Source organism: Ovis aries, chromosome 8 (assembly GCF_016772045.2).
Source record: "Ovis aries strain OAR_USU_Benz2616 breed Rambouillet chromosome 8, ARS-UI_Ramb_v3.0, whole genome shotgun sequence".
Lineage (NCBI taxonomy): Eukaryota > Metazoa > Chordata > Mammalia > Artiodactyla > Bovidae > Ovis > Ovis aries.
Genome location: NC_056061.1, coordinates 40,137,832 through 40,150,428, shown reverse-complemented (window position 1 = coordinate 40,150,428; position 12,597 = coordinate 40,137,832). Strand labels below are relative to the sequence as shown.

The 12,597-nt window shown below is 40.0% G+C and overlaps 1 protein-coding gene across 1 annotated transcript; it reads right to left on the bottom strand.

The window, feature by feature from the left end:
* Window positions 1-600: 600 nt before the first annotated feature.
* NDUFAF4 (NADH:ubiquinone oxidoreductase complex assembly factor 4) lies at window positions 601-11,325 on the bottom strand. The gene is made up of 3 exons (XM_004011260.6): window positions 11,116-11,325; window positions 10,182-10,285; window positions 601-2,539 (listed from the first exon to the last, which is right to left on the bottom strand). Exons 1-3 carry the CDS (start codon window positions 11,249-11,251, stop codon window positions 2,252-2,254), a joined length of 528 nt encoding a protein of 175 aa, XP_004011309.1. The 5' UTR covers window positions 11,252-11,325; the 3' UTR covers window positions 601-2,251.
* Window positions 11,326-12,597: the final 1,272 nt, after the last annotated feature.

Sequence of the window (12,597 nt, the reverse complement as noted above, 5' to 3'; positions counted from 1 at the left end):
CTCAGGGCACTGAGTAGTCCTGGCTTCACACAGCCCAGGCACCTTGCATGCCATCACACTTAATTTTTATAATCCCACAGAGAAACAACGAAGGTAGTGCTGCGGTCAGGGGCACAAGGTTTTGAAAATAACTTATTAGAATTTAATCTGGGTTCCAACATTTGTTAGGCCATCTTTTATAGATCCCTGTACTTCAATTTTCCTTGTAAAATATAGTAACAGTACTTATCCTCCTACCAATGGTAAATATTAAGCAAGTTAATACATGTAAAGCACCTAGATCAATGCCTAGTACAGTAATTGCTTTGAAGATGCTAGCAATTATTACCTGTTTTACAATTGAGGACACTGCCAACATCACGTGGCTAGAGGTGATGCTGAGATCTCCATCCAGATTTTCTGAATCTCAACTCCATGCCATCTGTGACACCACTACCACCCAACCCTCTCCTACACATAATACAAAGCAGTAATAGGCTAATCAATGATATGGGAAGGACTTTATCATGCGACACTACATAACCACAGCCATATTTACAGCTACCTATCCACAGTGTAGATCTGAATAGTGAAGATGGCTCAGAAATAGCATTACCATGATTGAAGTACAGGTATTGACCTTTATTTGGTATAGAAAAACAGTTTTGATGATTTACCAGAGTTTTAAAACACAATTTTATAGACAGAATTCTTGTTTTCTTTAAAAAAAGTTTTGAAACAAATATGGTCTAGTTATAGTTTATTCACATAATGAAACTGCATCTAAACACAGCTTAAAATTCTCCCATCTCCATCGGTTTTTCTCTTCTCAGCATTACAAAGGCCTCATTCCATCATCATGCTTAATTCCTCAGCACCTTCCGTATTATTTCCAGGGGAAATCCCTGGGAAGAAGGGGATGCCGGTCTTCCCTCAGAAAAACACTGATAACTTGAAATTTTTCTTACCACATTCTGAGTATTCCCACAGCTTACAGAAAAAATATACCACTAGGACTTTAAAATCCTAAATTCTGGGCCTGACTATGTCATAAACTACAGAATAATCTTAAATAGGTCAGGAAACTTCCTCAGGCTTCTCATCTCAACTGCAAAAATTCAAGTCGAATTTGTTCCATCCTTTGTAGTTATTATGCATCTTCGCAGTAACCTTTTGACTTAATAAAGCAGCATTATATTCATTTTACAGAGGAAACAATCTCAAAGAGGTTATGCAATCTACCTAAACTCCCAGAGGTAGTAATATGACAGAGCCAAACTTACACAATCTTGCTGAAGACCCTAGTACTGACTCACGCTGTGCTCCTAAGTTTGTTAAATGATTGAGACAGCAATTTTCCAAGTCTTTTCCAGTGATCACACGTTTTATTTCTACTTGTAATTTTTTCTCTCTTTTTTCAGCCAGTATTTAAATCGGAAAAAAAAAAAACACATGTATTTGATCACCAAATTCAATTTACCATGTTCTTTAACTATGCTTTAAAATTATCTTGTACTTATACATTAAGTCCACAGAAAACTTTTTTTTTTTTTTTCAGAGTTTCTACTGCCTGCCTCTCTGAAAGCTTTTGGACTTACCTGTTTAGTTGTCAAAGCACAGGCTGACAAAATTTTATAAACACCAATTCTTGCTTGTATTTTTAAAAAGTTATTTTATATGTAAAATTCATTCAAAACGAAGTAAGGCTCCACTAGTTCTTTTTCCCTGGAACAGTAATAAAAATATATTTTCTACTGTTTTGTATCCAGTCTCCTGTCTGCCATTACTCAGGAAACACCGTTATTGGACTTCAATGTGAAGCGTCCCTTTCCTCAACAAAAAAAAATTCACAGTCTTAAAAGTCAGGAAAACTCTTCCTTTCACTATTTCACAGGAAGAATAAACCAGCCACCTACACTGGAAGATGAAGCTCTGAATGTTAAACAAAGGATTCAGGATATTTCCCAAGAGGTTACATGACCAATTTAAAAGCTGATGATTGATTTGCTTAAGATACAGTAACTTTTATTTACAGTAAATTTATACATGTGCTGATTAGTCATGCTGATATTACAAACTAAACCAAAATTTAAAAGAGAGAAAAGTCAATCCTATCAGCCATCCTGAAAATTCAAAAGAGTTCATAAATAGCAAGCTCTCACAAGGAGGTAGCTCAACACAATTGGTAATTTATATAATTTAACATGCTACAAATGAAGAAAATAAACAAGACATGGGGATGAGGACAGGAAAAGTCCTGTCAAGATTCTCTTCATTTTGATTCTATTGCTTTCTTGCCTTCAGGGGGGAAGATTTTGACTTCAAAAGTCACAAAATATTTGAGAAGGGAATTTACATCTTGCTGTTCTAGATGGTATTCTTCAGCTATTTTCTTAGCAGTCCATGTGTCTGGATAAAGTTTATGATTATTGAGAAGTGTCAATGCCTCTACAATGGAAATTTTGCCTTTGGGAATGTTCTTAACGTTCATCATGTCAAACTGATGGTCTTTCGCCAACCTGAACTCCTTAGGCTTCTGACGTGTTGCGGCATCCTTTCCCTAGTAAAAAAGACAAAAACCAAAAAACAGGCGTTTAGGATGAGCGCAAAGATTTGACATCTACTTTCGTGCCTTGAATCTCTATTTTTCTTCTTCAAACAAATATTACCCATGCTTCTCCAAACTACATTTTCTCTTTATGATGAGTCTTAGTTTCATGGCGCTTTTGCCGTATCACCATTTCACAACCATAGTTCAATCATTAGGTAGAAATCAATCAAATAGATACCATCCACTCACATTATTTCATATATATTAAAAGAATAACAAGTTGGTTGGAAAAAATAAACTGCTTTAGAAGGGCAGAATCCTGATGCTGCTCTAACAGCTTACCTGACAATCTTCATTCTTTTTCCTAGTTTTGTATTCATATTCAGTTCAATCGCTCAGTCGTGTCCAACTCTGCAACTCCATGGACTGCAGCATGCTAAGCCTCCCTGTCCGTCACCACCTCCCGGAGTTTACTCAAACTCATGTTCATTGAATCGGTGATGCCATCCAACCATCTCATCCTCAGTCATCCCTGTCTCCCCCTGCCTTCAATCTTTACCAGCCATCAGGGTCTTTTCCAGAGAGTCAACTCTTCGCATCAGGTGGCCAAAGTACCGGAGCTTCAGCTTCAACATCACTCTTTCCAGTGAATATTCAGGAATGATCTCCTTACAGTCCAAGGAACTCTCAAGAGTCTTCTCCAACACCACAGTTCAAAAGCATCAATTCTTCCCCACTCAGCTTTCTTTATAGTCCGACTCTCACATCCATACACGACTACTGGAAAAACCATATCCTTGACTACATGGACCTTCGTTGGCAAAGTAATGTCTCTGCTTTTTAACATGCTGTCTAGGAAGGTCATAACTTTTCTTCCGAGGAGTAAACGTCTTTTAATTTCATGACTGCAGTCACCATCTGAAATTATTTTGGAACCCCCAAAATAGTCTACCACTGTTTCCACATTTCTCCATCTATTTCCCATGAAGTGATGGGACCAGATGCCATGATCTTAATTTTCTGAATGTTGAGCGTTAAGCCAACTTTTTCACTCTTCTCTTTCCCTTTCATTAAGAGGCTCTTTAGTTCTTCACTTTCTGCCATAAGGGTGGTACCATCTGCATATCTGAGGTTATTGATATTTCTCCCAGCAATCTTGATTCCAGCTTGTGCTTCTTCCAGCCCAGTGTTTCTCATTATGTACTCTGCATATAAGTTAAATAAGCAGGGTGACAATATACAGCCTTGATGTACTCCTTTTCCTATTTGGAACCAGTCTGCAGTTTCAAGCCCAGTTCTAACTGTGGCTTCCTGACCTGCATACAGGTTTTCTCAAGAGGCAGGTCAGGTGGTCTGGTATTCCCATCTCCTTCAGAACTTTCCAGTTTATTGTGATCCACACAGTCAAAGCCTTTGGCATAGTCAATAAAGCAGAAATAGATGTTTGTCTGGAACTCTCTTGCTTTTTTGATGATCCAGCAGATGTTGGGAATTTGATCTCTGGTTCCTCTGCCTTTTCTAAAACCAGCTTGAACATCTGGAAGTACATGGTTCACGTATTGTTGAAGCTTGGCTTGGAGAATTTTGAGCATTACTTTACTAGCATGTGAGATGAGTGCAACTGCGTGGTAGTTTGAGCATTCTTTGGCATTGCCTTTCTTTGGGATTGGAATGAAAACTGACCTTTTCCAGTCCTATGGCCACTGCTGAGTTTTCCAAAATTAGCTGGCATATTGAATGCAACACTTTCATAGCATCTTTTAGGATCTGAAATAGCTCAACTAGAATTCCATCACCTCCACTAGCTTTGTTCATAGTGATGCTTCCTAATGCCCACTTGACTTCACATTCCAGGATGTCTGGCTGTAGGGGAGTGATCACACCATAGTGATTATCCAGGTCGTGAAGATCTTTTTTGTACAAGTCTTCTGTGTATTCTTCCCACCTCTTCTTAATATCTTCTGCTTCTATTAGGTCCGTACCATTTCTGTCCTTTATCGAGCCCATCTTTGCCTGAGATGTTCCCTTCGTAACTCTAATTTTCTTGCAGAGATCTCTAGTCTTTCCCACTCTATAGTTTTCCTCTATTTTCTGGTGGCCTACAGTGCATGGGGTGGCAAACAGTTGGACATGACTGAGCGACTTCACTTTTACTGAGGAAGTCTTTCTTATCTCTCCTTGCTATTCTTTGGAACTCTACATTCAAATGGGTATATCTTTCCTTTTCTGCTTTGCTTTTGGCTTCTCTTCTTTTCTCAGCTATTTGTAAGGCCTCCTCAGACAGCCATTTTGCTTTTTTGCATTTCTTTTCCATGGGGATGGTCTTGATCCCTGTATCCTGTACAATATCACGAACCTCTCTCCATAGTTCATCAGGCACTCTATCAGATCTAGTCCCTTAAATCTACTTCTCATTTTCACTGTATAATCATTAGGGAGTTGATTGAGGTCATACCTGAATGGTCTAGTGATTTTCCCTACTTCCTTCCATTTAAGTGTGAATTTGGTAATAAGGAGTTCATGATCTGAACCACAGTCAGCTCCCAGTCTTGTTTTTGCTAACTGTATAGAGCTTCTCCATCTTTGGCTGCAAAGAATATAATCAATCTGATTTTGGTGTTGACCATCTGGTGATGTCCATGTGTAGAGTCTTCTCTTGCGTTGTTGGAAGAGGGTGTTTGTTACGACCAGTACATTCTCTTGGCAGAACTCTATGAGCCTTTGCCCTGCTTCATTCTGTACTCCAAGGCCAAATATGCCTATTACTCCAGGTATTTCATGAGTTCCTACTTTTGCATTCCAGTCCCCTATGATGAAGAGGACATCCTTTTTTGGTGTTAATTCTAGAAGGTCTTGTAGGTCTTCATAGAACCGTTCAACATCAGCTCCTTCAGCGCTACTGGTCGGGACATAGACTTGGATTACAGTGATATTGAAGGTCTGCCTTGGAAATGAACAGAGATCATTCTGTCGTTTTGAGATTGCATCCAAGTACTGCATTTCAGACTCTTTTGTTGACTATGATGGCCACTCCATTTCTTCTAAGGGATTCTTGCCCACAGTAGGAGATATAATGATCATCTGAGTTAAAATTCACCCATTCCAGTCCATTTTAGTTCACTGATTCCTAAAATGTTGACGTTCACTCTTGCCATCTCCTGTTTGATCGCTTCCAATTTGTCTTGATTCATGGGCCTAACATTCCTATGCATAGGTTCCTATGCAATATTGCTCTTTACAGCATCAGATTTATATTATGTGCCTCCAAACACCTTGAGTGAATTCAAATGTTGCTAGAGATCTTGCCTCTTCAGAGGAAATGAAATAATGCCTCCAAGACCTCAACAAATATAAATAAAACCACCTATCCACACCCATCTTTCCACCTGTCCGAACCAAGCTTAATCCTCAGGTTTGTGCTCTGTATTTCATTCCTCTATCAGCTACATCAACTACAGCCCCCTGCCCCTTTACTTTTCCTTTCAAACGTGCCCTGCTACTACTGCTTTTTGGTAAAAATATGAAAGTGCCCTGGCTGGTGCATAAATAAATTAAAGAAAAAGAAAGTGCCCTAGTCACCAACTTTTACAAACACTCTTCTTTTATGACCAGCAGCAACTCTTCTTTTATGACCAGTTTCCTTCTTTTCAGTTCAGCTTTAAAAAATAGTACTTGTGATCTCAAATCCAGAGGATTACATCTTAATCCAGAGGATATTTTTTAAGCAAACACTGCTGACCACTCCCACATACGCACAACTCTTTTTTCTTTGGTTTCCATACCACCTCTCCTAGTGTTCCATCTGTCTCTGCAGTGGTTCCCTCCTTGTGGTCTATTTCACTTCAGCTACCCTGTAAATGTTAGCATGCCCCCAAGTTCTGGCCCAGGCCCTCTTCTCACTCTACACATTCCCCCCAAAGCAATCCCACCACCCCCTTATTATTATTATCCACACATCAATGGCTCTCAAATATGGTCTCAAACCTTGACCTTTCTCCTGACTTTCAGATCCCATTTCCCAAATGACTAACTACATTTTTACTTGATAACCTATAAGTACCTCAAAGATCAACTTGTCTAAAGCTGAACTTGTCCCTTTTCTCTGAAAATACAATTTTGTCCCCATATTCTCTAGCTCAGGGACCAATTCCACACACCTCCCATAGCCCACTTCAAAACTCACAGTTTCTCTTATGTTATATTTGACATTTCCCTCTCCTTAGTCATTACGACCAATCAATGACCAAATCCTGCTCATGCTTCTAAGTCCCTCTCAAACCTGTTCACTTCTCTCCCAGTCACTAATTACCCTTGTCCAAGCCAATGTCTCTTACAGGAACTACTGCAAAAGCCTGGTCTCCTCTTAACTGGATAAAATGCCTTTCCCTCCCAGCCCACCCTCAAAACTGCCCTCAGAATGAAGCAAATCTGAAGTCACTCATCCACAGGAAACTCTTCAATGACTTCCAACTGCCCTCAGGATAAAACTCAAATTCCTTAGCAAGACAAATACGACCTTCATGATCTGGCCCCTAGTAACTTTCCACCCCACCCCATTTCATCGACCCAGATTCATCCCTCATACTTTCTTCTAACTGTGGGTGTGTGCATTCTCAGTGGCTTAGTTGTGTCCAACTCTGTGCAACCCCACCAGGCTCCTCTATCCATGGGACTTCCCAGGCAAGAATACTGGAGTGGGTTGCCACTGCCTCCTTCCTCCAGGGGATCTTCCCCACCCAGGTAACAAACCCAAGTCTCCTGCAGCTCCTGCACTGACAGATTCTTTACCACTCAGCCACCAGCTCCTAACTATATTGAACTCTAAAGGCACCACACACTCTCTTACCTTCATATTGTAACTCTGGCCTGAAACACTCCTAACAACTTCTTCGCTTTCCAAAAACCCAAAACTCCCTTATCTTCCTAGTTCTGTATCTTCCTACCACATAATATATACTTTTTTAATCCCTTCTGATTAATATTAAATACTAAAATTAATATTATGACACTGAAAAATCTGATAAATTCAACATCCTCTTTCAATTAAAAAAAAACTCTTAGCAAATTAAAAAAACTCTTAGCAAATTAAAAACTCTTAGCAAATTAAAACATCCTGTGATAAAAGTATTTTTCAATCAGACCAAATCACTTTATTTTAATTAATTACAGGCACCCTATGCAAGGAAAGAACAGGACAGAATAATAGACATAGTAAGAGGAGAATTAAGTATAAACACTAGAAAGAGAGAAAATTGTAATTCCATTCCAATGGTATGAGAATATCTTTAGAAAAATATAAAAGAATCAACTGAAAAACAAAGAGAAATAATAACCTAGCAAAGCAGGTACCTGCAATACAAAAATCACTTTTTTGTGTGACATATTAGCAATAAATAGTTAAAAACTTAGGCATATGTATACTATCATGTAAGAATCGAATCACCAGTCTATGTCCGATGCAGGATACAGCATGCTTGGGGCTGGTGCACAGGGATGACCCAGAGGGATGTTGTGGGGAAGGAGGTGGGAGGGGGGTTCATGTTTGGGATCGCATGTACACCCATGGTGGATTCATCTCAATGTATGGCAAAACCAATACAGTATTGTAAAGTAAAATAAAGTAAAAATAAAAATTTAAAAAAAAAAACTTAGGGAGAAAAGAGATCCCATAGTAATAATCTTCCCTCTACCCTTCAAAGACTCAATAAAACAAAAATGTTAATTCTCCTCAATTAATCTATAAATTCCAATTCAATTACACTCAAAATCAAAATAGGACTTTTCAAGAACCTGTTCATATGGGTAAAAAATGTGTGGCAAGAGCCAAAGAACTTCTGAAAAGAAAGAAAGATGATCATAACAGGTATCAAGATACTTTACAAAGTTTTATTAATTAAAATAGTATAATTCTAGTGTAGACATAGAAAAATAAATAGAACTGATGAATCCATTAAGACTTTTAAGTGTATGTATTAGCATTTTAAATGAGTGGGAAAAGGACTGGGTTATTCAATAACCAGTAATAAATAAATAAATATATTTAGACAACTGACCATCCAGTTGAAAAGTTCTCCTTCACCAAAAACTTCATTCAATGCCAAACAAAGATTTTAACATAAAATATATAATCATAAAAGTACTGAGAAAATATAGAAGACTGTCTTTATGTTAGACTGAGTCCATACAATGAAAGACAAAAAGGCTAATATATTCCACAAAATTTTGAATAGCAATAGATAAAAAGTCAGACAAAAATAAATTATTTGACATATGATAGCCACAGCATCACTGATGTCTAAAGACATCACAAATCATTAAGAAAATTATGAACTGCCCAAAAGAAAAAGAGACAAACATAAATAGGCACTTCAACCTTTTCTTTACTATCACTTGCCCATGAGTCTTTTCAGATTTTTTCCTAATACCCCAAGAAATTTTAACACCACTGTGTATCTCCTAAGTATTATATTTACATTTCTATATTTTATACATAAGAAGTATTAGATGGTTTTTGTTCCCCAAGAGTTAATTTTAGAATGAATAAGTACATGTGAGAGAAACAATACCGAAGTATTATCCAACACCTGTCTAAAGATAATATAAAGAACACAAACATCAACCCCTATATATTTGCCTGTGTGTGTGTGTGTGTGTGAACATCTGATAACCGAATCCTGTAACTGTTGTTGTAACAAGTTACAAACCTTATTTTACATGTGTTTTCTCTTCCCTACTTAAAATTATACTAATAACTATTAACATATCTGTGCAGTTTATTGCCTATCTACAGAGAAAGACATTGGAGAATTTTAGACTGAAAAGGGAATGGCCACTGGCACTTCCCTCTCCTTTAATCAAACTCTTCTCCCTGCTTAGACGCTTCCTGCCCCCATGAACTCATCTGGCTAACACCCAGCCGTTGTTTAGGCCACTTCCTCAGAAACCATCCCTGGTCCTTCTGTCTCAAACAGCTCCCTCTGATATGTACCTCCCTCAATTATGTACCTGAGGCTGCTCATTTGTTTCATGCCTGTGTCCCTCACAACACTACAAGCACTGTGAGAGCAAGGACTAGAACTGCTGTGTTCATCACTGTACACAGAGCACTTGTGCCTGATATTTACATACAGGTTCCCACTCCTAGTTTATTCTGCGATCTCCGTATTTTTATAAATCCTATCTGAATATTTTCTTAAAAAACAAACAAACAAAAAGCCCACCAACACTAAAAAATGTTCTGATATCAGAACATACCTCAAACCACTGAAGGAAAATAGTATTAAAGCTCTCTCTTGGTGTCAAATGTCATTCAAGTGACCAATTGTCATTTGGTAGAAGTTCCCTACCAAATCCTATAAATTCTGAAATAACAGAGGTGCATTCAACTAATACTTTCACAACTCTGTTACTTATTTTTTCACAAGTCTTTTAGATTTCAGTAAATATCCAATGAACAGAGGCATCTGTGTCTTGCTTAGACCTCTGTGCTTCAACTTTACCAAAGCTCTGCATTCTGGTTCAGAAGCACACTGACACTTTTACATTTCCAGAGCCTTCACTCTCTTTTACTATTTGCCACACTTCTCTACGTGATTCTCCCGGAGCTCGAAGGAGTTATATTATATATTTACTTAGTGAAAACACACATTACCTGCAAAGAGGACACGGGATCTTGGGAATCAACATACACGTCTTTTAGTAATGACAGCAATTTGTCATCTTTCCTATCAATTTCTCTCTTAATTTCTGGATGGCCTAAAGAAAGAAAAAGAATGTTACAACCGTAGACCCAAAGAAAATTTCCTATAAGATCCTAACACTTAAAACAGTCACTTTTTTTCCCCAAAAACTTTAAAATTTTTATTTTGTATTGGGGTATAGTGGATTAACAATACTGTGGTACTTTCAGGTGAACAGGATAGGGACTCAAGCCATACATATACTTGTATCCATTCTCCCCCAAATCCCCTTATCCAGGCTGGCACGTAATATTGAGCAGAATTCCATGTGCTATACAATAGGTCCTTGTTGGTTACCCATTTTAAATACAGCAGCGCATACATGACATTCCCAAAGTCCCTAACTATCCCTTACACGGCCCCACCTCCCCCAGGAACCATAAGTTCGTGTTCTAAATCTTTGTGAGTTGCTTTCTGTTTAAGACACTCACTTCATTTTTTGCTTAATCAACATTCAATAGGATGTGTTTTAAATGTAACTCATAATGCTAGGTCAAGTTCGGTCTCCACTGTTCTGCGAAGACCTCTAGAGAATTCTCTTGCATACGATTCCTTCTGATTTTGATTCCTTGTATCATGCTGCAAAGTGTTAAAGCCGGCGAGGGCGAGGTCAGCATGGGCAGACGCCGACACCTCCAAGTCTACGAAGTAGGCGGAGCCGCCGACTCCGCGGGAGCAAGGAGACTGTCTCAATGTCACCAGCCCGGTGGCGCCACCTTCCCGAGTTCGGCTGACCCGGGTGACTGCAGCTGACCCCGGTCACCCCCACCACTGCACCAAGGTCCACCACTCAACCCACACCCGGAGACCGAGCGCCGGGGCCCGAGGCGCCCCGGCACCACTTACTGCTCATCTGCTCTCGCAGGAGGTTTTTGGTGGAGGGGTGCCTGGGAGCGGGGGAAGGCTTCATTCTGCTGATTTCCCGTTCCGCCCGATTCTCTAGGTTGAAATTCCTGATTGCGCGAGCCACCGCAGCCCCCATGTCTTCACAACATGATGCCCTAAGTTACACCACACGTGGTTAAACACCCGCGCGAGCGACCTCCGGGACACACCGGAGCATGCGCATATCTGCGGGTGACCCGCGCTGGAGCTCAAAACGTTAGCTAAATGCGTGCAGTTCGCCCCCTAGCGGTCGGGAGGGCACACGCCGCGTCTCCACCCAGAGTATCTCAAAGGGAGCAAGCACCTCCCTCTGGGGCGGAGACATGCTCCCACCTGCGGCTGCTTCTCGGAATTTGGGGCGGGATTGAGGGCTTGGGCGCACCTTGTTTTTACGCTCTACAGCCTGGTGGAGTCAGGCAGGAAGCTTTAAAACAATTTTCTTGCCGGGTTTTCCCCCAGGTTTTCTGATTTAATCCCTCCCGAGGGAGGCCTGGCGTTGGTTCAAGTTCCTCTGCTGCTGTTGCTGCTGCTGCTGCTAAGTCGCTTCAGTCGTGTCCGACTCTGTGCGACCCCATAGAAGGCAGCCCACCAGGCTCCCCCGTCCCTGGGATTCTCCAGGCAAGAATACTGGAGTGGGTTCCCCACGTGATCCCAAAGTTGCAGGCTGAGAATCAAAGTCTAAGCAAATTGACCTTGAGTCCTTTCACAGGTCGGGGCAACGAGAGAGGAAGACAATAAAAATGGAATTAGTGGCTAAAAGAAGGTTCTAAACTAGCCCTTTCCTCCTTTTGTGAAAGGAAAATAGTGAAAGTTTACTCATTCTCGATGAATATTTGTTCTGTCGCTCTTTTGTTTAAATGTCACTTATTTCCCTGTCCCCTTTCCTGTTGCGTTTGAATCTGAGCCCTGTTCTCTTTTCCCAGAATCTTTTACATCGCGCTCTCCTAACGCATTTGACCTGTCGATTTCCATTATGCTCTCCTTTTCCTTCTGTGTATTTTTAATGCTAATTTGTGTTGTGTCTCTATGCCATTAAATATGAGTCATTGCGTCATTCCTTAGCCTATTTCTCCTTTGTTCTATACCTTTCTTATTCTTTTTAAGCCACGGAGACTTCCTTGTAATTTAGTGAAAGGAACAGCCAATAGGAAAAAAAAATGGACTGCCGCCTACCAGGCTCCTCCGTCCATGGGATTTTCCAGGCAAGAGTACTGGAGTGGGTTGCCATTGCCTTCTCCAAGGAAAAAAAACCAGACAACAAAAACGCGAGGGGTTTCATGTTTTCTTAATCTTCCTCTTTCTCTCTCTCTCCCTCCCTCTTCCTTCTCCCTCTGAAAGGATTACTGTGTTGCTCTTAAGATTCTTCAAAAATAGTCATTTATTCATAAAGAACCCACTAAAAAGCAGCAGAGTTTCCAAAGTTACAGCATTTTTCAGACTGTG

Excerpts from the sequence above, each read along its gene's own strand:
- NDUFAF4 (XM_004011260.6), bottom strand. The coding sequence starts at position 11,251 with ATGGGGGCTGCGGTGGCTCGCGCAATCAGGAATTTCAACCTAGAGAAT. Across the intron at positions 10,286-11,115 it reads CCTGCGAGAGCAGATGAGCA|GCCATCCAGAAATTAAGAGA; the intron begins GTAAGTGGTGCC and ends TTCTTTCTTTAG. Across the intron at positions 2,540-10,181 it reads ATCCCGTGTCCTCTTTGCAG|GGAAAGGATGCCGCAACACG; the intron begins GTAATGTGTGTT and ends CTTTTTTACTAG.